This window comes from Papaver somniferum, chromosome 7 (assembly GCF_003573695.1).
Source record: "Papaver somniferum cultivar HN1 chromosome 7, ASM357369v1, whole genome shotgun sequence".
Taxonomy (NCBI): domain Eukaryota; kingdom Viridiplantae; phylum Streptophyta; class Magnoliopsida; order Ranunculales; family Papaveraceae; genus Papaver; species Papaver somniferum.
In genome coordinates this window covers 10251249-10276610 of record NC_039364.1, presented here as the reverse complement: position 1 = coordinate 10276610, position 25362 = coordinate 10251249, and the positions used below count along the sequence as shown (strand labels likewise).

General features: G+C 35.5%; 1 protein-coding gene across 11 annotated transcripts; it reads right to left on the bottom strand.

Moving 5' to 3' along the window:
• Window positions 1–6: 6 nt before the first annotated feature.
• On the bottom strand, window positions 7–6610 carry LOC113295407 (putative F-box/LRR-repeat protein At3g58880). Of its 11 annotated transcripts, none has more exons than XR_003332840.1 (10): window positions 6473–6610; window positions 4674–4782; window positions 4434–4494; window positions 3206–3862; window positions 2492–3114; window positions 2311–2346; window positions 2054–2144; window positions 1113–1317; window positions 734–898; window positions 9–644 (listed from the first exon to the last, which is right to left on the bottom strand). XR_003332840.1 is itself a non-coding variant. In XM_026543749.1 (3 exons), exons 1-3 carry the CDS (start codon window positions 1710–1712, stop codon window positions 306–308), a joined length of 1104 nt encoding a protein of 367 aa, XP_026399534.1. In that variant the 5' UTR covers window positions 1713–2043; the 3' UTR covers window positions 7–305. The 11 variants fall into 11 exon arrangements, 1 of the variants encoding a protein (XP_026399534.1); XR_003332839.1 differs by having other exon boundaries at window positions 10–644; window positions 4569–4782; XR_003332836.1 differs by having other exon boundaries at window positions 10–644; window positions 4434–4782.
• Between the last annotated feature and the right edge of the window lie 18752 nt (window positions 6611–25362).

Genomic DNA, 25362 nt, shown 5'->3' with positions numbered 1-25362 from the left:
GGTGACCACCATTACCCATAAAAACAAGAATCCCACTCTCTCTGGTGTTGAGTCTGATCGAAACTCTTCTTCCTCACAACAAAAGGGTTTACAAGAACCAATTCCTCATGTTATATTGGTTTAGCAAGAAACATTACATTACCCCAAAACAACAAAAAAACATCTTGAGAATGCTAACATTTTTACAGCAAAATGGAAATTCTCATCATACCTTTCGACATTCGGGATCTCAAAATAGAATGCCTCCTTTCCTAGAGCGCTTTACAATACTCAGATGGCTCCAGCGTATATGGCCACAACCTCCCCTAATAGATTAATATTTGAGCATCCGGTGACGCGCATGTGCAGGCCAATATATTTTCAACTGCAGCGTCCTTTTTCATCTGCAAAACTCCATTATGCTCTTCCCCGATTCTCTGCTTCAGAAGCTCATATCTGGAGCTGATGCAAATAACCATTTCCTTCAAGCATAGTGAGCTCTGGAGCATAATCTTAACAAACTCCATTTCAACTTTTAGGCCTTGAAAGTTCTTAATCTCAATTTTTGTAAGATGCATTACACAATCAGAAGGAAGTAAAAGTGGTTCCAGAACTGTTGATTCATCCTCGTTATAGACTGAGGATATCATTCCCTCTGCACCCTCCTGCAAAATCAAACAAAATTTTATCAATGGCAAAAGCATGATACTTGGATATCCAAATGTTGCAATGCAACATCAATATATATACTCACATATATGCGATGAAGATCTAGGGAAAGTGCTTCTAAAGAAGGGGAATTCCTTAACAAGCACATAAGGTTCGGAAGGTCTTTTTCCACCCACAGCAGTGTTATGGCTAAACGCTTCAAATTGCAAAGCGGTGTTAGCAAACTTCTCCTGCCATTTGCGCCGAGAACCTTTGGAAACACAACAACGATTACAGTAATAAGTAGAATATATACGACGCTTAAATTCTCACCCCATGTAAGACTTAGAGAACTACATCGATTATTTTTGAGATCAATGACTTGAAATTGATTTGTTATCTACATCAATTACTTTTGAGATCAATGACTTGCAAATGATTTATAATATATAATCAAAAATTAGAAACCTCATTCACATACGCACCTCGAGATTTTGGTAGCAAAGTGTGAGAACTTCAACATTATGGAGGTCCTGTAGTAGCTTGCAAAGCAACTCGTGCTCATTCTCTCTAGTATTTAGAATTCTGATTTTTGCTTCAGTAAGATTGTTTGCATTGTTAATAGTAGGGTAACATGATATCCCTTCACACTTGAATTGCAAAAGACTTGGAATGTTGACAGCGACATGCCTTAAGGTTCCAACATGCGAAGGTGGTGCCGAACATATGCAATATTGCAAAACTAAACATTTGAGATTTGATTTTGGAGAATATAACTTGAAAGAAGATGAAGAAAGTTTACAACGAATCAGATGTAATTCTTCAAGGCATGGACATCTAGAGACTAAATTGTACAACGAGTCCTTTCGTAGATCGACAACTGTAAGCTTTGCAATCTTAACTGATAGTAAAATATTACGCTTAGAGATTGTAAGTTTACAGTTAGTTAATTTCAGCAGGGTTAATGATTGTTGTGGGAAGGTTTTACATGGTGGCAAAGTATACATTCCATGGTATGTTGGGTATAAGCATGGTCTTACTAGATTTGAAAATTCTAAATGAAGTGTCGAACAATTACGTAACATCGCAAATCTGAATAGCCTACGAACTTCCGATGCATAGCTTTTGTCAGAAGCATAGAATTTATGTCGAGCAATGTCAAATACAAATCTAAGCCTGTGTATATGTTCCAATTGATGGTGAGTAAATACGTAATCGACAAACCTAAGGAACCCACGAAACCGCTCCTTTTTATGATCCTCGGACACGATACCAAAGCTTTTGCAAAAGCTAGCATAATCCAAGTCTATCTCAGGAAGTAAAGTCCATAATGACTTTCATCTTTGGGATAGGAAGCTAGTTGTAACAGCTTGTTCAGTTGGAACAAGAGACAGAATTATAACTAACAAATCATCAGGCAACTTACTTGTATGATCCATCCCATCATCTCTTCTTACGATTTTCCGATTTTTCTTTGCCATATCTTACAAATATAGTAACTTTTGGTGCTGATTACACTGCACATATAACCAAAATAGACATGCATGCATGTAAGTAACAAAACAGATGAAATTAATACAACAAAAGTAGACAAAAGAAATATAAGACTTCTAGAGGTGATTCTGGAAATCGAAATAAAATCAAAAGCAATAAACAAAATGTTCAAAAGCAAACAGAGATTACCTTGCATTCTCTCTTCTCCACTTCTGCTCTTGATTTCTGAGAGTAAAGTAGAAATGTTAGCTTTTGTGAAGAGAAAGTAACTTATTTGGAAAAAAAAGGCTCAGGTCTCTGTGGTCTTCTGCATTGTAACCACGTGGCAATAAAGAGACATGTGGGATTTAGTCATAGAATGCACTGTCACCTCCCGTTTATAAGGTGAGTGGCAAGTGCTCACTTTTGATGCATCAGAGTTTGAAAAAGCATCCATGCTATTGCTAGAGGAGCTCAATTAGTTCGTCCTTTGTCTCTGTATAGCATTTTTCTCCAATACAAGTGTAGTGTCGCCACATCAATTAACACTCGGCTCCAAAAATAAAATAATTCTAAACCTTAGAATTTCATATGTGGATAAAATTTAAAATCAAAAAACAAAAATTATAATCAAAAAATTAAATCCGAAAACATGGAGGGAATATGTTCCCTACAAAAAAAAAAAAAAAAATCCCGCTAAAAACAAAACACAGTAGGAAAACCAAAATCTGAACAAAAAGTATCTAGAGCCAAAACAGAATGGTACTACTTTATACGGACTATTACAACTCAAGGACTATTAGATTCTTCTTTTAACAGAAGAAAACCAGTTGAAAGAATCTCCATGTGAGATATTATCAGTTAAAGTGTTTTCTATTTTACAGAAGTAGAAAGGATATGGGTTGTATTCTTGCCGCTGTGTTAATTCTGAACCAAATGCTCCACGTCCTCTTACTAACTCTACACGTTGTTCTCGCTAGTGCCATGCCAGACTATGTTGAATGGTCAGCTCACCTGCACTCACTTTGAAATCGCTACTCAGCCGATGAGCAATTTTAATTTGAGACCAATACAAACTCAAGCACAAACTTTATTTCAAGTATACCTTCAAAGTTTATCAACATGGATGCAGTGACGACGCAACAAAAAAAAAATCACCGACCTCAGATGATAACTTCGATTGTTCCCCTTTAAAGTAATCACGAATAATAAGCCTATGCCAAGGAATGCTATTCCGCTGGATGTAACGCCTTCCAGGAACAGACCCACCATGAGGCCCTTTGGTGTTCATCATTGTTGTTGCGCACATGACCGGAACAAGTGTTACCGAGTTACTGAGTCGTTCCACATGCACTCACTTTGAACAAGTTACCGAGTCGTTCCACATGGGTTCAACATATCATCGAAATCTAACAACAGAGTAACAACCGTTCTGTTGGACAAGAATATTCTTCACTACTAGTTGATGAAGTAGCAGATATTGACATATATCACACCTAAAAAGCATATCTCAATCCAAGTGTGAGAACATATATGCATATGTAGTTCAGAAAATTGTAATCCATAATTTAACATCAATCAAATTAGTAATCAAAAAAGGAGACTGTATGATGGGTTTGAATGCACATACAAAGATAGATGAACGCCTAAAACCAGGGCCACATCTTGTTATTCAAAGGTATATTGGATAGTGTCTGGGTGTCTGCTGGAGCAGTGCTACACACACCGACGTTTGGTCCCGAGTTTTATCCTGATAGGGGATCTGATGGTCGAAAACAAAGCCTCTCAACATGGGGATTAGTAAAAGTGAGTCCACTGTTTTGTGTGTTGCCGGATAAATTTAATCACGAGACTACACAACATTTCTGATGAATATCTATCCTATGGAACTGAAATTTGAACAATTTACTAACACAAAGAAAACAACACCCAGTGAGCTACTGACATATAGTACTGAAACAAATGTACTATCACATTTTGATAAATCAAACAATTGTAATATACATATCTAAGGTCTCATAATCTTTCTTTATAATTAGGGACTCCAAGTCGCCACATGTCAGCACCACAATCACACTTGATTTTGGTGAAGCCATGTAAGCACTAACTATCCCTGACATCGCTCTCTGATTGGCTCCTCTTATAAGACAGAACAGCCTGGCGCCGAAAGGTTAAGAAACGATATTGAGGGATTCGAAGATCTTATGGGTACACTGATAAAGGTATTTTGAGGGAAAGCTATTTTGTTTAGTGGAGATTTTAGGCAGATATTAATGAGCACTCCCAAAGAAACCAAGGAGGTAATTATTGACGCATGGATAAATAGGACAGACCTGTGGAGCCATTTCAAAATGGTAAACCTTACTGAAAATGCCTCTGACTTTGGAGTAACGGCTGCAACAAAAGAAACAAAAGAATTCAGTAAATGGGTACTGGATCTCGGAAATGGAACTGTCAATTGCACTTACCAATATGGAAGAGCCAGGGTGGATCAAGATACCAGATGAGTACATATTACCAGATGTGGATTTCATGAAAAGGTTGTGACAGTTACTTAAGTGAAAGGTGTATACCGGCACCAACTAACAATACTGTACTTTCTTGAGTTCAGATGGCATTATCCTGATGACAGGCTCCATTGAAGATGAGGATGTTTTGTATCCTACCGAACTACTGAATTCCCTGCAATATCCAGGAATACCAAACCATCAGTTACAATAAAAAATGGAGTTCCAAATATGCTACGACTAAACATCAATCAGAGAATTGATCTTTCAAAGGGAACGCGGTGGATTGTAAAGAGAATTGGTAATAGAGTTATTGAAGCACATATCGTAACAGGGAATACAGGATCACGAGTGTACATCTCAATAATAATGTCTCAGTGACGGTAACTTCCCTTTCGTGTTAACAATAAGGCAATTCCCTGTTAAAGTCTGCTATGCTATGCCAACCAACAAGACCAAAGGTCAAACAATGCAGAAATGGAGTTTATTTACCCACACGGGATTTCACTCATGGGCGGTTAAATTTAGCAGCGTCGCAAACGACATCAAGTGAAGGTTTAGAAATTCTAATAAAAGATGTATGAGGAGATCAGGAGATGGATATACAACAGATCCTGTCGGTGAAAAATCTTCAAACAAAGATTAAAAGATTCACAATCAGAATAGCCAGGTACCTAGAGTGAAGGAAATGAAGATCTACTTAGACTTCCTCTACGTATCTGACTCGAAAGCCTCTTGGCAAATATATAACTCTGATATTCAATTTAAAGATCCAAGCGAACAAGGAATCATATTTCACGACAGGGAAAACTTTGCCAAGGTGTTCAAACGAACATATCCTGAAGATACAAAGCTCACGCAGTGGAAAACAGGCAAAGCCAGTGCCCCAGGTATATTCAAATGTAATAAAGTATACACAAAGGGAAATATTCATCGTTGGTTACAGAAACATCAAAGGAAGACAAAAGGAGCCAGAACCTTGATGAATCAAAAGAAGACAAATTCAATTGTAACAAAGAACTGGCTGATGTTTTCGACCTAATTAATTTGAAGACGGGCGTACGTGAAAAAAAGGCGAGTTTGCTATGCTTCAAGCAGCCGAGGATTAATTTGAAGACGGGAGAGTCATATTCGACGTAGTAACCATATATCTTCAAGCAGCCGAGGATAGAAGATCATAGCGGCTACCAAATATTAGTTAGATAAAAGTAAAACACCAAATTTGTTAAACGTACTTTGCCTGACATCTAATTTGTGATGACAAATAGAGAGAGTTTTTTACATAACAGTTTAGTAAATGTGTTTTACGGAGCAGTGTTACGTCTATTGTCGGAAATTTGGTACCGCAAACGCATCGGGTAGTAAGCTTGTAAAAATTTAAAATCAACCACATCCAACATCACCTCTGTGGCTCAGAGTTCTCTAATTTGTTAAAGCTCCTGCTTATAAATTAAAAATTGGGTAACCATCTCCAAGTAGTACTACTAAAACCCTGACAAAATCAAACATGAATTCAACTTAATAAAATCATCAATACTTCCAACCGGCTCTGGAAAGGATGCTATTTAACTACATTTTCACACAAAAACCTGTCCAAACATCATAGAGAATTCTTATTTTCTTATGCGATGTTTTTATACTACAATAGATTTCCAAATGATATAATTGAAATCTCCAAATGCTAAAATCATCAATACTTCCTATCACCTTTAGGTAAATTAAACCTTGTATGAGATTACAGGTCAAAGCTTTAACCCAAAGTTACACAGTAATCAGATTTTCATCAATCAAGAAGTCAAATTAAACGGAATTATTCAGAGATAATCTCCATATCGCAATAGAAACGCATTAATAAAAAAACATACCGATGTTGTGTGCAAAATCCGCTTTGTATGCAAAACTCTAGCTTTCCGGAAAGAAATATCAGTGAGAACGAAGAAGAGGAACGGATAAGGAAGAACAAGAAACGGAATGGTTAGAGTTAACAAAGTTTTTCTCTTCTTTTCATGAATTTTTTAATTCAAAAAAAAGATATTAAAAGAAAAAACAGGACCCGAGGTGTTTCCGGAGACGTAGTTAACACTTTATTGAAGACTTTCGTATTTATTTTGTCATTCTTTATATTTTTCTTAGGACCTATGGGATACAAACTCCTATATGTCATGGTAAAAAGAAAATTTAATCTTCTATTAGAGATGTTCTAATTCAATTTGGTTTAGGTAATTTTATAAAAATTACCACAAATCACTAGTATCATTTATTAAAAAAAAAAAGAATACTTACAAAGTTATTTTTCTTAGAAACCTATCATAGGGGTTCCAAGAAAAAGTTTTGAGTAGTAACTAACAAGTCCCCTTATCCAACTATTTTATGTATTGTCTAAAATAGTTTATTTATATTTAGTTGACACTGATAATGCATCTCATCTCGTAGGAGGATCAGAAAGTTGTAGTAGATCAATTCAAATGCGTGGAAACAAAAGCAGAAGAAAACTCAGGCTCTAGGTGAATTTTTAAACACTCACCTTTACAAAGAAAAAGTGGTTCAAGATGCCTTATGTTTAGTAAAGTCATATTGCCTGGACGCCTTTATGAGTAGTGAATACCATTGTATTGAAAACTAAGTGTACTCATATTTCTGGTGGCCCCAGGAAAGGGATACACTCACGGATGTGTAAGTGTTGCCTTGTATGTTTCTGGCGTATGATAGTTTTTCTGAAGCATTATCAGTCTATTTTCATTTATGTATTATATGATGGCCAATTTTTTTCATTTTGTCTCTGTGCTCCCTATAACTCAAAGCATCATTATTATATCGTCTTATTTATATATGCACCTAAATATTTGATACGTTTTTGATGTTTTGCAGGTATGATAGAGGTCTTGAAGGACGTCACTGTAGAAGAAGAAGATAAAAGAAATCAACATTTACGGGTCTTCACAAATTAAAAGGTATAATTTACAAAGAAATTTTATTATGTTGTGCATGTCATAAATAGGAAGACAGGCAAAGGTAGATAGAAATCCAAGTGGCTAGGTAATTCTCTGCATAATATTCTACATTTCTTTCCAGTTTGTACTTTTAAGTATTTAGAAGAATTGAGGTTTCCGAATCGACTGATGCTTGTAGGAAACCACCAGTAATGTTCCACAAAACTATCAAGCAAACAATGGTCTTCTTATAACCAATGATATCTCAGATGTCAACCTTGAAGAAGTAGTTTGCCCAGCCCTCTCAAGTCAGGATATAGAAGCAGTGTTATTCCATTGCTTATTATTGGTTTTTCAAGTAAATAGTTCTTGTTTGCTGGAAGTTTCTTGCGTTTTGTGTTATTAACTCTTTTCTTAGTTTATGTAATATTTTGTTTTCTAAGATAGTGACAAATTCAATCTATCAGTAGGTTGATACGATCGTGGTGACAGATGGAATCAAAATATTAGTTCTTGGAGACCTTGGAGTTCAGGGCATTGGAATTTCAATAGGGAAGCCAGATCTCTATGTCGTTGCTGCTGGTATCGTTCTTTATAGTTCAATCCAAATTCTCCAGGTAAGCATTGCATCTAAAATGTAATCTACTCCCTGAACTGATCATCCCGTACTTCTTGTTCCTCTTGTGCATCCATAAATTATAGGTACACAAATTCTTAAGTCGAGCCTTTACCATTTGATAAAATTCATGAACTGAAAAACCTTGATTTTATCATCTGCTATACTATAAATTGACTTTCGTCTTTACATGTCATGGATTTTTATGGGTTAACAAGAAAGTTGTGTAATCTTTAGCTGACCCTGAGGAGTACCCTACCTTGTTCGAGGATTGGCAGGTTGCTTTGTGGAATCTCAAATTTAGACAAGGTATCCCTTTGGTTAAATTTTTCAGTATATATAATCCGTGTCTTCCACTATTCCATGTTAATGTTGCCATTTATAGTTCTTTGTAGTAATTTTTGTTCATAATCCAGTAAGTGAATATGGAATAATTTTGAAATACATGTGGACAAGCGTGACTTGGGTGATTCAGATCACAAGGTATCCTTGTGCTCTATGTAAAATGCTATCTTTTCTTATTCCTATCTTCCGTGGTGGGAATTGGATGTTGATTTGTTTCAGTTTCTTGTCTCAGGAGGTAGAAGAAAACGAAGAAGAACGTGAAGAGCAGGAAAGCCAGAAAGAAGAGGTTTCTGAGTTCGTAGCTGATTGCACAGATATGAACAATAAGTGCCACTACTTACAAGGCTAGATATGAAGAAACAAAAAGCTATACTTATTTGAGCATGTAGGTAATGAATGATGTTGAGTTTGTCCCTTGGTCTTATGCCTTTAAGATTGTATCTACTACTGTTATTACACTTGACATTACAACTACATAATTTGTATGTTCTGAAAACATAAGAAATGTTTTATTTACTTGTCATTCTTTTGATACTAGGCACATAATGCAGGAAATCTGATGTTGATTTCCAAATGAACAGGGAAACTTGATTTTGTTATACGGGAACTGGTGGTTTTGACCGGCAACTGCGGCATGCTGTTGCAAACAGATCGCAACTGCAGTTTTGCACCTGTTGTGAACTGTTGCGACCAGTTGCGACTTCTTAACGTGGCAACAGTTTTAAACTGTTGCGACCGAAAATTTGCAACGGAAATGTAGCCGCTGCGAAATATTGCAACATCGACTTTCGCAACAGAAAAGAAGTGTTGTGACCCCGATTTGGTACTGACACCTATCGTTGCTAATCACTAATTTGGTGTAGTTTGTGTTTTGAAAAATTGACAACAGTATTTTACAAGCATATAGGAGATGCACAAAGTTGCGCTAACTATCATTTCATCATATTATTCCCAAAGAGATTACTGCTTAGGATAAGTACTAACCACAAGTGGTGATACCAAATTAAACGATACCAGCAAATTGTATATTGAATAACATGACTATCATCCCCAAAGTAACCAATCAAGAATTAAACACAAAAAGGGGAAATAAAAAATGGAACTAGAGTAATTAACATGATTAGCAATCCATGTCCTTATACAATAAAATGGAAGGCATGCAATTCAATGGCCTTTCAACACACACGACAACTTGACACCATACAAACACACATAGCAATTTAATAGAACAACCATTCTGAAGCTTCTTCATGAAGCTAATACCCTTTCAAACACACATAGCAATTTAACACCATACAAAAATAGAACTAAGCTGCAGTAATTAGACTTGAGTTAAAATAATGCCATAATTTTCAATTCCTCACTTGCAGAGATTCCCAGCTCAAGTAGAAATTAATCATATGAAATTCAAGCTGTCAACTAACTAAATAAAACCCATGATGAAAAATTTAGTCTTTTGAAGCAAACCCAATTTCAATTTCGAAATAAGAGACATTGAATAGAAATGTATGATCTCACAAAGGTCAGATTCATTAAGATAGAAATACTCTTTTTCATAGCCCAAAACTAGTATAACTCATTTCCAAATCCATACGGTTTGAAAATCAACCATATACAAACTCATTTAAAGGTACGGTTTGGAACACAAACCGTAGAGAAACCCAATTAAACGTACGATGTGGAATTATCTACATACGTTGGGGAATCTAGGTGATTTTACCTACAGTTTTAAATCCACACCATATTCAGGAACAGATAAACATACGGTATGGAAACTCAACATACGGTGGGGAATCTTAAAGATAGGGTTTGATACTTTGAAGATTTCAAACCGTACGACTTGTCTACGGTATGAAAAATAAGAACTCAACACCGTATAAATTTCTATAACAGTTTTGAAAACCCTAATTCGATCGAATCTGTGTATTCATGCAATAAAAATCAATGAAACAAGATGGGTTTTCGATTTTTACCTTACTGAAGTCATTTCGAGTGGATTAACTGGCGTTTCACCTCCTTGATTGTTCAATTCTTCATCTTCATCGGATTGAGCATTTGGTCTTGCATGTGATGAAGGGTTTCTCTTAGGATCATCAGTACGTCCCATAATCTTTATAGAGGTTTTATCGACGATAAATAATTTTGATAATCGACGATTAATGGAAAAAGAAGTGATGGAGAGCGATGAGGAAGAAGAAGAGGGTGAGAGGCGATGGAGGTGAAGGTGAAATGAAACTGATTTTAGTTTCTTTGGTTTAGGTTTAGGTATTTAAGGGATGAAGGGTATATTAGTATATTTGAATATGGTTTAGGTCCCCTTTATCTTCTTTTAGGACACTAGAATCTTTACGAGCCCTCAAAACTCAAACCATAGATCCCCTATAATAGGTTTCTTTTCTTATTGTTTTTCTTTTCTTATTTTATTAGTTGCTTTTTAAGGAACATGTAATGGGTTAGTTGTTTTTCTTGTTTTGTTTTTTTTGCCTGAGTCAAAAATTTATTAAAGAAAAAAAAGAGTACTTACAAAGTTCACGCAATAGACCACGAAAAAAGAGGCGTCAAGTGGCTCAAACCTTCTAGCCTAACAGAAATTGGGTCATATGCCCAGATATTTTGAATTTCCCATTCTAATGGACGAGTAGACTATTGACATGGATATAATAGATGAGAAAAAATTAAAATAAAACTGACTATTGTACCCTCGAATAGTATTGAATTTTAACATCTCGTAACCATTAAAAATCTATTCTCTTTCTCCACCACCTACACCATCATCAATACTATTGTCATTTTTCTTTATTCGTCGTCTCCACTATTATCTATCTACCCCATGAATGACATCGACGACATCTATCACCACTCCAACTTTTCCACCTTCTCCACCATCATCTTTATCTACCATCAAAGACATCAACAATAACTATAGCCCGCTACAAGAAAACAAGGTATCTAATTCAACGATCAATTCATGTCATTCTTAAAATAATGAGAATTAGGGTTTGGAAACTTACGAATTTTGGATTTCTCAGAGTCACTATGTGATATAGGTTGATTCAAACCATAATTAGGACATAAGAAATCTTGGATGGTGGTGGAGTTTGCGATGGTTTTAGTGGTAGTTAATAATTAATATTAGCTTCATTGATGGTGGATATGAATCTAAGTTTAATTCATTTCATATGTTTGATGAATCTTATTCTAATTTTGTTTTTGTGATCTTATCTTTGTTGTGGATTTAGTTTATGTCTCAGTAACCAATTAATTTTTGTTAAGATATATCCATATATAATATAAATTCGAATTGGTAGTCATGTGATCGCTTGTGTTTTTGCATATGTCCGATATGCAAAACATGATACGGATATCCATTGTACTACTTTGCAGAATTCTAATTTGGTTACATGTGAATGTTTTATCTAGGTTTAAACTAGGATGAAATAGGATTTAACCCGTGGTATGTATTTCTTCAACATGGTTGAACTAGGATAAAACTGATTTTGTCCAGGTTTAATATGTGATGTGTTGGTTACACCAAGTTTATACTAGGATAAAGTTGATTTCATCCAGGTTTAGTATGTGGTGTGCATGGTATCATCCATATTTATACTAGCATGAAACTGGTTTCATCTAGGTTTAATCTGTGGTGTACATAGTTTCACCCGGGTTTACTATGTGATATACATGGTTTCATCTTGAATTCCCATAGGGGTTTGACGTTCAACTTTGGTGACGTGGCTCAACAAAAAAAGTTGAATATTGGAAGTCCATGACACTAAGCCTGAGAAAATATATAGTCGATTACTTGAGTTTTATTTAAGATCCATGATAAAATCGGTGATTTTGAAGAATAATCAGTTTCCAATTAATCTTTATATAACCATGTCTGAGAAGAAAGAATGTCATCCTAGAATATCATTTTCCTTTATATGATTGATTTATGGAGTTTTAGAAGAACGATTTTTTGGGCACCACTGTTTTTTTGGGGGACCATTGTTTTTTTTTTGGAAGATATTTGAAGTAAAACTAAGCCACCCCTTATGTAAATATTTATATAAATACCAAAATTACCCTTTTGATTAATTTTATTTAATGATTAGTTAGTGCAATTAATAGTTGATTAAGGTTAAATTAATAGATGCTTTTTTCTAAAAGAGGTAGAATTATTGAGTGATTAATGTAGTAGTAGAAGAACAAGAAGATGGATAAAAAAGCTATTTTGAGATGGGTGAATATGGAGAAAAAACATCCTTTGGGTACCGAGGTATGCTTGTAACTTAGTTAATGTTGCTATAAATGGCCTAAATATCTTCAAAATGAAAATTACAGCAAAAACTTTCAACTAGGTCAACATAGTTCGGTTATATTATATGAAGAACATGTAACCGAACTTTCTGCAAATGCAGTTCGGTTGATAAATCCAAAATACACAGGTAACCGAACATGAACTTTAATGGAGTTTTTGTTTGTTCGGCTAGCTGAAGAAAAATCAAATGTAATAGAACTACTATGCTTGAGTTTACAGAGTTTTGTTCGGTTCGGTTGACTCGAGCACGTTGTAACCAAATTTTAAACAACGGAGTTCAGCCGAACCATTAGTTTTTCCATGCACTTAATATCTATAGGAGGCATGATCGCAACATTTATAAAACATTGCCGAACTCTTCGTTCGGTTAGCAGAAAAAATTGCGACTTAACCGAACTCATTATATAATTTTTTAGAGTAAAGTTCAGTTAGGAGATTATTTTTTCGATTTAACCGAACTCAACATTTAGCTATACAGGGAAGAGTCCGGTTTTGATATTTTTTTTTTGCGACTCAACCGAACTCAGGCGTTCGGTTAACAACAAAAAAAATCTTAGCCGAAGTTTTCTTCGTGTTCTTCATCTTTAAAAGTTCGATTGTAAAACTAGGGTTTTTTCCAAAATTATCTTAATCGAACTTACTACTGTAACCTCCATATTCAACCTATTTTGATGACTACTGCTCAAAATTTCAATCAAAAACGTATTAGAAGTAATGGGATTGTGGGAAAATACTTATGGACGGGTTTGTTTACAAAAGATTGAATAATCAACGATGAGAATTCAATGAATCAACAACGATGAAAATTTGATGATTTTGATTTGATTTGTATATGATCATGTTTAGATGATCATAAATTGATGAAGAAGAGAAGAATAAAAATTGTAGAATAGAGGAAGAAGAAGTTGTAGATTAGGTATAGTTTTAATTAGGTTAAAGAGTAAACTAGTCATCCCACCTTTTAGGACACCCTTTATAACTATAGGGAAGATGGCCTAATCAATCATGGTCCCAAAAAAACAATGGTGCCGGAAACATCGTTCATTAGAAGTATGAATGAATATTTTAAACTTGGACTTGGGCCTCACTTTGCCACCGTATCATAAAGCTAAGGGAAAATTAGGCGCAGGCCCAAAAAAAATAATATTTTCATTGTCAGGCCCACAATTAATCTTAGGTACCGTGACACCCATAATTATATCCGTGACACCCATAGTTATATGAAATTATTAAAAATGTCTGCATGACGGATTATGCATCCGCATGACGGGTTATGCATCAGGGGTATAATTGGCAACGCAACTTGGATATAACACATCTAAAAATCCGCGCCTTGGAATTTTACAAATTTTATATCATTGGAAATATTTTTAAGAGAGCTACGCAACGAGCACAAACAACAATATCAAAAAAAAAATTTCACGAAAAAAATCAGAGGTGATCATTATTTTAGGGAAAATTTTCGAAAACTGGCTACATATTCGTTATGCAGCCACCAAAAAGATGCATAACACAATATGCAGACACAACAAAAGATGCATAACACGTTATGCAACATATTTTTGTTCATGCATATATTATTTTGGTTTATGCAACCACTTATACGCTATATATTCCCGAATCCAACAGAAAAAGTAGACGCATAACGAATTATGCAACCATTTTCTCGACTGGATAACAAGTTATGCATCTATAACAAGTTACATAGCCATTGTTCTGGTTGATTTTAGTGCGTATAGATAAAATTGATGCATAATGCATTATGCAGCCATATTTTCAAATGTTATGCATCCATTTTTATGACTACATAACATGTTAGGCATATGATATTGTAGGTGCATGATAAGTTATGCAGTCTTTGTTTTTATTGGTTTTAATAGTAACAAAAATGTTGATGCATAACGTGTTATGCAACCGTTTCTCGACTGCATAACAGGTTATGGAGACATTTTTGTAAATGCATAATAGGTTATGCGTTCATTTCGTATATTTTTTTTTTGGTTGATTTCACTTCTAACAAGAAAAAATTGATGCATCGGACATTAATAATTTGACTTCTAACATTAGTAATGTAACATCATTTTGAGTTAATGAATGGTCCTACCTTTCAAAAAGGAAGTTACCTCCACTGTTTTTCATGCGACTCTACTAGAATTCTGAAATGACGAGTCGCTAACTAATTGATTAAATAAAGAGAGTTTAAGGATACAGGTGCTGCCATTCTGGGAATAAAGTGGAGATGCATACAATTATGTTCAAACGAGTGGATTAATTCCATTTTCCTGGGTCAGCTTATGGCAGTAAGGAGGGGCGTCTTTTGGAAGGCAAAACTAATAGTGCATTTCTACAAACACCTGTTGTACGTGACTTGACGTGACCATGGATGAATTTGGTGTTACTACTGTCTCATCTCCTTCCATGCAATTTAAAAAAAAAAAACATATCTCTCGTACACCAGTCAACATTCATAATCGAAGCAACCACCATCTTCCCATCCATGACACAACAATTCTATTGTAATCTCGACCTTAAATCAGTGGCAACCACATCTCCTTCTTCTCTTCAAATCCATCTCACTGTCTCCCAAATCTTCTCAATTCCTCATTTTCCATCAATATCAACATCAACAAATCTCATAAAAATTAGGGATTTCTAAATTAGGGTTTTTGAGAAATTAATTACCAGAGTTAGATGCATGTAAAAGGAATTTTTTGAAGACCTGCAATTCTGTTAGCAATCATTTCTCTTCATCTTCAATTCCGTCTCCAATCATTGTTTTCCTTTCTTAGTTTCTTTGTTGTGAACAATGGTGATGACGAATGTTGAGATCTTCATGAATTTGTGGTGCGAGAGAAGATAAAAAATCGATCCGCTCTGCGATACAGAGATTTTTGGAAATTTCCTCTCTATCTCGTCTCCCTGATAAAACATATGTTTAGAAAAATATGGGTTTCATAAACTTTTTTTCCCAAAAATGAATGCGCGCGTGAAATTTCACGCCCGTGAATCTCACGGTGAAGAAAAACTGGAAAATGGGTCTCCCTGTAATTTTCACTAAAGCTAAACTAGCAAGAATGGGATAATCTTCCATCTAGACTACGAATGCATATTGCCATTGACTCCTTAGTTCGAGACATTCATACCCACTGCTAATAAATTGTCACATCACTTCGAGATTTTTCACGAATCTCTTTAAGCCTGCATGTTCAAAATACCAATATTTTTCGTTTTTCTTTGTTTTCTTTACTAGGTTCGGGTCATATTAAAGGCACTATTATTATTCGGAAATTTTTCCATGGAGTTAGAAGCCAGTGATCAAAGATCTAACTACTGTGTTTCTCTATGGATTGTCCAATTTGCTCTGATTAATAGCACCGCTTGATATTGGTTTTTTTGTCGCAAAAAAAATACTTATTAAACGTAACGGCGTTTTTTTGGTGGAAATTGTAACGGTCACTACCGGAATCCGAAAAAAAGTCCGTTATGATCCAGTTTCCCGTGTGCCCCTTGTTAAGCCAACATCGACTAGGTGTACAACTTTGACTTGCAGTCCACGGTTGTTCACGTCTCTCTCCGGCCTAATTATAGAAACAGTTCTTACGGCCTAGTTCTAGAAATAGTTGTTACGATTCTTTATATACTGTGTTGTAGGAAATACCATTAGGTCCTAGAAATAATATATTAGAGAGAGTCTAGTCCAGTTGATCCAGTCAACTGTATGTTTGGTCCTTCTTGGTAAAATATATTATAGCTTGGTTCTAAAAATTACGGTTTGGTCCTAGGATTATGTAAATGTCATTGTGTGGTGGCAGAAATATCCTTTCGGGGCCACATATATAGACAAAATCACTAAAAAATATCTCATTCTTAGATTTACATTCTCTCTCCTCTTTATTTTCAGATTTGTTTTCTCTCTCCTAATTATTTTAGATCTAGTTTCTCTGTTCTTGATTTTCTTTCTCAGTTTTTACTGCTGGTGTTTGATTTTGATGAAGATGATGGTGTTGAAGATGAAGATGACGAAGAATCATATAAAGATTATGAAAACGACGAAGATGAAGATGCGTTTTTGATTGCTTTGCTACTGTTGAAGACGAAGACGAAGATGAAGATGCGTTTTTGATGTTTCTGCTGCTGTTGAAGACGAAGATGATGTGATATTTGTTTGCTGCTCGTGTTGAAGATCTCGATTTGTTGATGTTTTTCGTGTTGATGATGATTTCTGTTTGTTGCTCGTGTTGGAAATCTCGATTTGTTGATGTTTTTCGTGTTGATGATGATTTGTTGATGCTTTTTCGTGATGATGATGTTTGCTGCTGTTGTTGAAGACGTCGAAGAAGATGAAGATGATGTTGCTGATGTTTTTATATGGAGTTCATTCCAGAAATGAAGTTTGGTTTGTATATGATTTTGTATGGAGTTCATTTGTGGAATGAAGTCTGTCTTTTTAGGTTTTTATATGGACTTCATTTCTGGATTAAAGTCTGTTTTTTTTAAGTTTTTTATATGGATTTCATTTCTGGAATGAAGTCTGTTTTCTAGGTTTTTATATGGAAATCATTTCTGGATGAAGTCTGTTTTTTTAGGTTTTTATATGGACTTCATTTTTGGAATGAAGTCTGTTTTTTTTAGGTTTTTATATGGACTTCATTTCTGGAATGAAGTCTGTTTTTTAGGTTTTTATATGGACTTCATTTCTGGAATGAAGTCTGTTTTTTTAGGTTTTTATATGCACTTCATTTCTGTTTTTTTAGGTTTTTATATGGACTTCATTTCTGGAATGAACTGCTACAAGAAAATAAGTAAAAATTAACACAGAAGGATACTTTTGTCAGTTTAATATTTTTAAATAATTATGGACCAAACAGTAAAGGCGTTTTCCTAAAAAAGACATGGGCCCATCTAAAAAAGGACTAAACGATTATTTTCCCTGTTGTGTTCTACTTTGTTAATAATCAAAGTTGAGAAAAAGTGCCCCTTGCAAACCACTCCCTTCTTCCATATCCCTTATTATCTCTGTCGACCATGGCAGCAACAGCATCCAATCATCACAACACTTATTTGGCTAACACCAGTGGCGATCCTAATAGCGATGATGATGAGGTCATTCCTGTTTATTCTGACGAAGCGTATGAAGTACACTGCAATGATAGTACTAGTTCTGATGTTGATTCCATTGATTCGATTGATTTATATGTGCATGGGTTCGGTTTACAAAACGATGATAAAATTGCTAAAAGGAAGCGGCAGAAGAAGAGTAGCAAAATTAAAGAACTTCAGCGGTGGATAGATACCTGGCCAAAGGGAAACGAAAGGCCCCCCAAATACATGGATGGGAATTTTGTTATGGATTACTTTGTATGTTCAGATGGGTATTTCAGAGAGGGAAGAAAAGGAGGACATGGAGTTATTATTCGCGACAATCATGGTAAACCAATTGTTGCCTCAGCTGCGACTTTCCTTTATCACCAGTTGCAGGGTGTGGTTAGAGGCTTCGAACTTGCGGTAGAGTATTCTCTTCTTGACATTACAATATTTTGCAATGCGAAACATGTTGGTCGGCTTGTTAATCGGGTTCTTGGAGGGTTACTGACCAGATGCACAATGCATTCTAGTAGAAAATTCTTTTGATCTTATCTGTAAGATGTGTGTAAAGAGTTATACAGGAGAGGATTACCCATTGCGCTTTCCTCTTCTAAGGAGAATAGCAGAGTTGCAATATAATTTCATCGTGCCGTTGCATCTCACGAAATGTGCAAGAGACCGTAATAAAGCAGCAAATTATTTGGCGAAGAATGGTGCACCCTCGATGGAGGTGTTGCATCCATGTGATTTTCCAGATGAATTGAAGGAAATTCTCTGCAATGATTATTTTGGGTCTCACTGCTATGGGCTGCCCGCCCTTGGTTAACGAAGAAAGATGGTGCATCGTAATTCACTCTAAGGCTCTCAAATTAGGCGCTTTGAGGAATTTTGGGGCCCCAACAATGCGCCCAAGACGCTCGTTCTTTTTTTGTAAAAAAAAAACATAATAAGCTATAAAAAACCAAGATGATACTCTTTGAGTTACACTAACACCAGCCATATTATTTGGACTAAATAAAAATCATATCCAGTAAAAATGAAACAAAAACTCTATTTCAATTTTAAATACAGTTTTCATTACTCTTTGCATTTCCAATATTGCCCTTCACTATCCGCATATCTATATATTAATTATTTTCGTCTTCTCTCACTGTTCATTTCTTTTTCCTCTTTCCCTAACACCACCAGCACATCCAATCGCCGCACAACCACAAACCGCCACCAGTTTCAGATCTACTAACAACACGTCATCCTCTTAATCCTTTTCCAAATCCACCAACACCTCATTCTTTTTCTGCTTCTACCATTCTACATCACCACCAACAGGTTACGAAGTTCAGATCTAAACTCAATACCAGATCCTCCATCCCCTCCTCTTCCCCCCTTCATCACCAGCATCAACACCTTCTCCTCCTTCTTCCGTACCTCTAGCAAACCCATAACCATCTACACCAACACCTCCTTGTTTTTTTCTTCCCTCAACCCCACCGGAAACACCTCCTCTTCTTCCTCCTTTTTCTCCACCACCACAAGCAATAAGTTGAATTAATTGATGATAATACGATTTAATCTGAGAGTGAGACGAAATGATTCATGTATTTGATTATTATTCACAAACTCAATTAGCGAAACCGAGGTGGTGATGGTGGCGAATTGATCTCATGGTGGAAATGAACCATTGACGGGAATCAATTTCATATGTTTATTGTGTTTGGATAAACGATGAATTTTAATGGTAATTCGAAGTTGGTAAGTAATTAAAATCTTATTAGTTCACTGATTTTTTTAGTTAATTAGATATTGTATCTTTTTCTGTTTTGGTTTTTGTTGAAACTGGGAATTGAAAATTCCAAAGAAAAGTTGAATATTTTTCTTTTGGTGTTGATAGATTTGTTGGTGAAATGGTATATAGTGAATACTGAGGGATTTCCAATTCAGAGTGTTTTTATTTCTATTAGGATATAATGGTAGTATATTACATCAAAAAACCAACAACAATGATAGTACAGATTACAAGATTGTCTTGAATCATTTTGTGACAGATTGAGTGGTCGAGAGGACTTGTCTTTGGCTCGTTTTGGTAGTTTATTGGCGTTTCTGGGATTTTGTTTTTTATTTAGATGGTTGTTGTTAGATGATACCCTTGCTAGTATCATGGACTTGTGTAATACCACCATTAGGATACAAATGTAAACATAGATGTCAATATCAAAATTGAGTGGTTTTGGAAAACTAGTCTTGGAATTAATCCTTAGGACTTGTATAAAACACGATAATGTTCATATGTCAATTTGTCCCCACTGCATCCGGATGTTTATCAAAAGTTAAATTATGTAGTTCGCATTTCACGGTGAACTAATTTGCAAAGATTAGTATGTGGTTGAACAAAATCAATTTGTCCCCGCTGCATACATGCAGAAATTTGAACAGATTCCATTCTTTAAAAATGTTGAACTCTCAAGAGAATTCTCCTTCTCCCACAAAGGAATCATTGACATAAATTTCACCGAGATCAAGTGGAAGGACAAGGTAAGGAAAATATATGTGCAACAATACTTTTACATCAGATTGCCTATATGTTTCATAGAATTTTTGTTACTTGCTGGTGTGTGTGATATGATATCAGCAACAACAATGTAACTTAACAAGTTAATATCATTGATTTGTTTTATTCTTCATTAATTAAGATGATCTGATCTCAACAACAACAGTGTAACTTAATAAGGCGGAGTCTTACGTACCCGCAGTACAATGAATTACCATGGTAGTTTTACCTTTTTTTGCCTGTATGACTTACCTTTGGGATTTGGATATAATGAATGAATTGAATGACCTTGTTCTGAATATTGAGACCTCTTTGTGTCCATGCCTTACAATATTTATGCGAGTTTCAAGTTATTTTTTTTATAAGCCAACACAGGTTATTGCTATTGGTGTGATCAAACAGAATGAATCATGGTTTATAATTTTTCTTGCAGTTGAATTCTGACGAAACCAATTATGGTTTCATCTTATTTATGATGAAACCAAAATTGGTTTCATCGTATTTATAATGAAACCAAAATTGGTTCCATCTAATCTTATCCTTACTTAAATCGAATTTTTTTATGAGTTTGAATTGTTGTTGTGTTTGATATCTGTGGATTAGCATTTGCAATGCTAGCTGTGATTTAGATTATGTGCTTTGAATCAAAGAAGTGGTATTTGTGTTTATGTTAATTCTGAAACATAAAAAGTTGAGTTACAAAATGTTGTTGGTGGGTGCTTTACAGATGTTATGAACTGATTGTGATAATGTTTAGGTAGTTGTGTGGTTTGAATTCTAGCTGTAACTAATGATGTTGCTGAGGTTTGAATGAAATTTTTGTTTCATCTAATATGTGATTTTTTTTCTATATTTATGTCGACGAAACCAATCTTGTTGGTGTTTCAGATAAATGGGTCATGGAGTCAGTTATGGAGGAGGTCAAAGTTCTTTAGGATATCTCTTTGTTGCTCCAGAGGAACCAAAACCATCTGCAACTGCTTCAACTGCTGTTGCTGCTACTCAGACCCTCCAGTTCAAAATGTACCTGCAGTTAACAAGTTTCCCCCTTCTCCCCCAGTGTATAAAGATAAGTTGGGTCCATCAGAAGTAGTGCAAGGTCCTCTAGACAATAAATACTATCGCGCTAATGGCCAAAACATTTCATCCGTCGGTGTTTCGAAGCTTTGTGAAATAGCATTTAGGCATGCCATGTCAATCATGACATTTCAATGATATCTTTCTATCAATGAACATGTATAATACCTCTTATAATTTTTCTTGCAGTTGAATTCTCACGAAACCAATTATGGTTTCATCTTATTTTATGATGAAACCAAAATCGGTTTCAACGTATTAATGATGAAACCAAAATCGGTTTCATCTAAATTTTGGTCGGTGGTGGTTGTGGGCGGTCGTGGTAGGCGGTGATGACGGCGGTGGTGGGCGGTGGCGGTGGTGGTCGATGGCTGTGCTGGTCGGCAACAGTAGTGGTGGCGTGATGGCTGTCGGAGGCGGCGGCGATCGGTGATAGTGGTTGGCGGTCAGTGGTGGTGGTCCGCGACAGTCGATGGTGGTGATGGTGGCCGGTGGTGTTGCTATTTGTTGGTGGTGGGTTGCTATTAGTCGTGACAATGTAATAAAAATTAAATGTGGGTTGACTTTATTTTTATTGCGGTGATTTAAATTTGAGTAATATAGACAGTTTATGTTAAATGGGATTTTTTATACCATTTAATTCATTGGAGTTTTTGTATATGGATCTAGACAGCTGTGGTGGTGTAACTCGCGCGTTAAAAAAAAATAATCTATTTTAAGGATTTATTGGCCACCCATTTTCGAGGCCATAATCCTTATTCAAATCCAAACAACATATGTTAGTTGTATTCCGATCATCCAACTAGTATGCTTACTGCAATATGGGTTTATTCCAGATCTACCTTGTGAAATACTATTTTTTGATTGGGAAATCAGGTCTACACTCTTCACATATACTCTATAGCCTTGACTTGTATATAAATATTCGAACTCTTTTGCTAGCACATATCCGATTTACAGCCTTAGCAAAAGGAAACAAAAGTAAAGTAATAAAAGCATGAAAAACTATTACACTTGTGGAGTATATGACTTGTAACCTTTTGTCTCTAACCTCTAGAATTAAACCAAATTTACTCATTATCGATCAATATATAATAAGATAAGATGTTGCAATTTGCAAAAAAGGGTAAATAATTTAGTGATTCAAGAAAGGGAATGACACCCCTAAATGGACAAGAAGGAGTGGATGTCAAGGAACTGTGGATCAAACTCATGATCTGTCTAGTGGAGGGACCTTGCTCTTTTAAGCTTTACATCCTGTGATCTTCAACTTTCGTAAAAACAATTGAGTTGATTTTAAATTTTTTCGGTCAAAATCAAAATTAGAAGACCCCAAAAAGAGATTATGGTAACATTCTTGAAGTACTATGATGATGACGATGATATATTATGATGTGTGATCTCTAAAAACACTACAATACAATGTCAAATCCAGTAACTTATGAAGTAAGGAACGTATATCGATCATGATCAACCTTTTGTACACCAATTTATCAAAAACCCCTACACTGGTCGAAAACACACCACCTGACAGCCACTTGTTGGTTGGTTAGAGCATCCACAGTGGGCGAGTATAACCAAAAATTTGGGATGAGATCGTGACGCAGTGGGACGGAGTAAAGATCAAATCCCAGCCAAAGATCAAATTCCAGACCATATTTGGTCGCGACCAAATACCAAATCCTAATATAGTCGGGCGTAAATTTAAAGTACGCTTGTTGCTGGGCGTAAATTTAAAGTACGCTTGTTAACGGGCGGAGATTTAAATTACGCCCGATGAAAATTCAAATTAAAAAAAAAAAAAAAAAAATGAGGCGTAAACTTAAAGTACGCCTGTTGACAGGCGTAAACTTAAAGTCCGCCTGGTGATTGATTGGACGGACATTTGAGATACGCCCGATGAAATTTTTTTGGGGCGGATCTTTAAATTACGCGCGACCAAATTTTAATCGCCACCGTTACGTGACAACACGGACTAAACCCAAAATTTGATCTTTTTTTTGATCTTTGATCTTTGGTTTTGATCGCACCACTGCAGTTGCTCTTAGTCACTCATTTCTCTAGCTATCTGGCTTCCGGTCCGATAGACTTCAAGCTCACGAAGAGATATGCACTCTGCTACTACAACTCCAAAAACATGATGTTCTACAACTCTATGACCCGGTTGATTTGATGGCAAAATTTGGTCGACATTCATCAACAATAATTGTGTCTATATCAGTCGGACACACCTTGGACTAACGTTACTTGTCATAGCATCTTGAACTTCATGCCACACTTGAATGTTACTTGTCATTAAACTTTGGCACAAATATATTATTTTCAGTTTAAATCTTTAGAGACTGATAATTGATCAACATTGAGTTGGACATAGGGAGTGGGAGACTTAGCACATCCATTCCTATCAAAGGTTGGATAAAATGAATTAACTCATATCTCTTTTTCTTTTTGATTTGTTTAGGCAAAAGACACCATTTTCGAACATCAACATCCAGTAGATTCATCTTAAGTAATGTGTGGACTAAGAAGAGTAAGCAAAAACTGCAAAAGGGTGTGCACATTCAAAGTATAAAACTGATGGATGTCCTACACAACACACCATCTATTAAAATTAAAAAGGTGTCATTACCAACCACTAGCAGGGTTCTTGAGAGCAAAGGGAAAGGGACCATAGATGATGGATAGATGCAAAACATTTTTAATATTTTAGGTTGTTTGGTAAAGTAGGTCGTCCTTGCTAGTCTTTCCTACTTCATTCCACCATTGGGATTTATTAGAAATTAATGTGGAGTGGACTAGCTAGTTACATGATGCGTACTTAAGTCAGCCTTAGCTTGTTCTATCAGAAGCCAACGTTTCATTTTGTTTTGGTAGAATTCAACCCAATTTTTAGATATATACTATTCTGGTTTTTCTCCATTTCTTTTATTTGGTCGGAATGCAAGATGATTAGCCCTATCCAGATCCCACCTCATTTCCATGCTTCAGTTTCATTAGTACACGTAAATATCTCTGGTAAAATAAAAGATTCTTACGGTTTTACTATTCTGGATATCCCCATAAAAATTTAACTGTTGGAAGGACGAATTACAGAGAGAAGTGCTGAAGTACATCTTGTCTAGGGTTATTTTCTTTTATCGTTTCGATTCGTCTTAGTATATATTCTTCGAGTCCGTGATAGTGATTTGGTTTCTCTGCATTACTCATGGCATTTTCTTCACTTCATCAGCTTGTTTTTATTTCAATTTATATGCACTCACTATTCATTGCCCTATGCACCATTGCATCCCAAATAATGAAAGATCACGTTATGCGACTCGTGCTTGGTATTTTCCTTGGTTCACTTATTAAAAGGACAAAATAAACAAAATAATTTGTGGTTTCTTCAAAGTGTGTACATAAATCTAAACATTCGAGTTTATATTATGACTTTATGTTGATTAATAGATATAAAAACAAAATTATTGAACTCAGTTTTGGAGCTTATATGGCTAATGCATGATCTGTGGGACAAAAGATCTAACACAAGGGTCCAACTAAATAATTAGTTGGTTGATGGAAAGTTTTAGCATTAAAAAGTAGGTTTCCTCATTTTTGTGGAAGGGTCCATCCTCCACTATACAACGGACATAAGTAAGACCCATCATTTGTAGTGTAAAATTCTAGATAAATTTACCATTCACATTCGGATATTTCAGTGAATCGATAGGTTAGTTGAACCGATAGATGTTTCTGGTTTGGTTGATCAGTTTATTGAAGATTAAAGTGAATGATTTTATCGATTAACCAGATGAAGGAATAGGGATATGGTGGAACAATATGTAGAGATTCAGGCGTAATCCGAGAAGAAATCA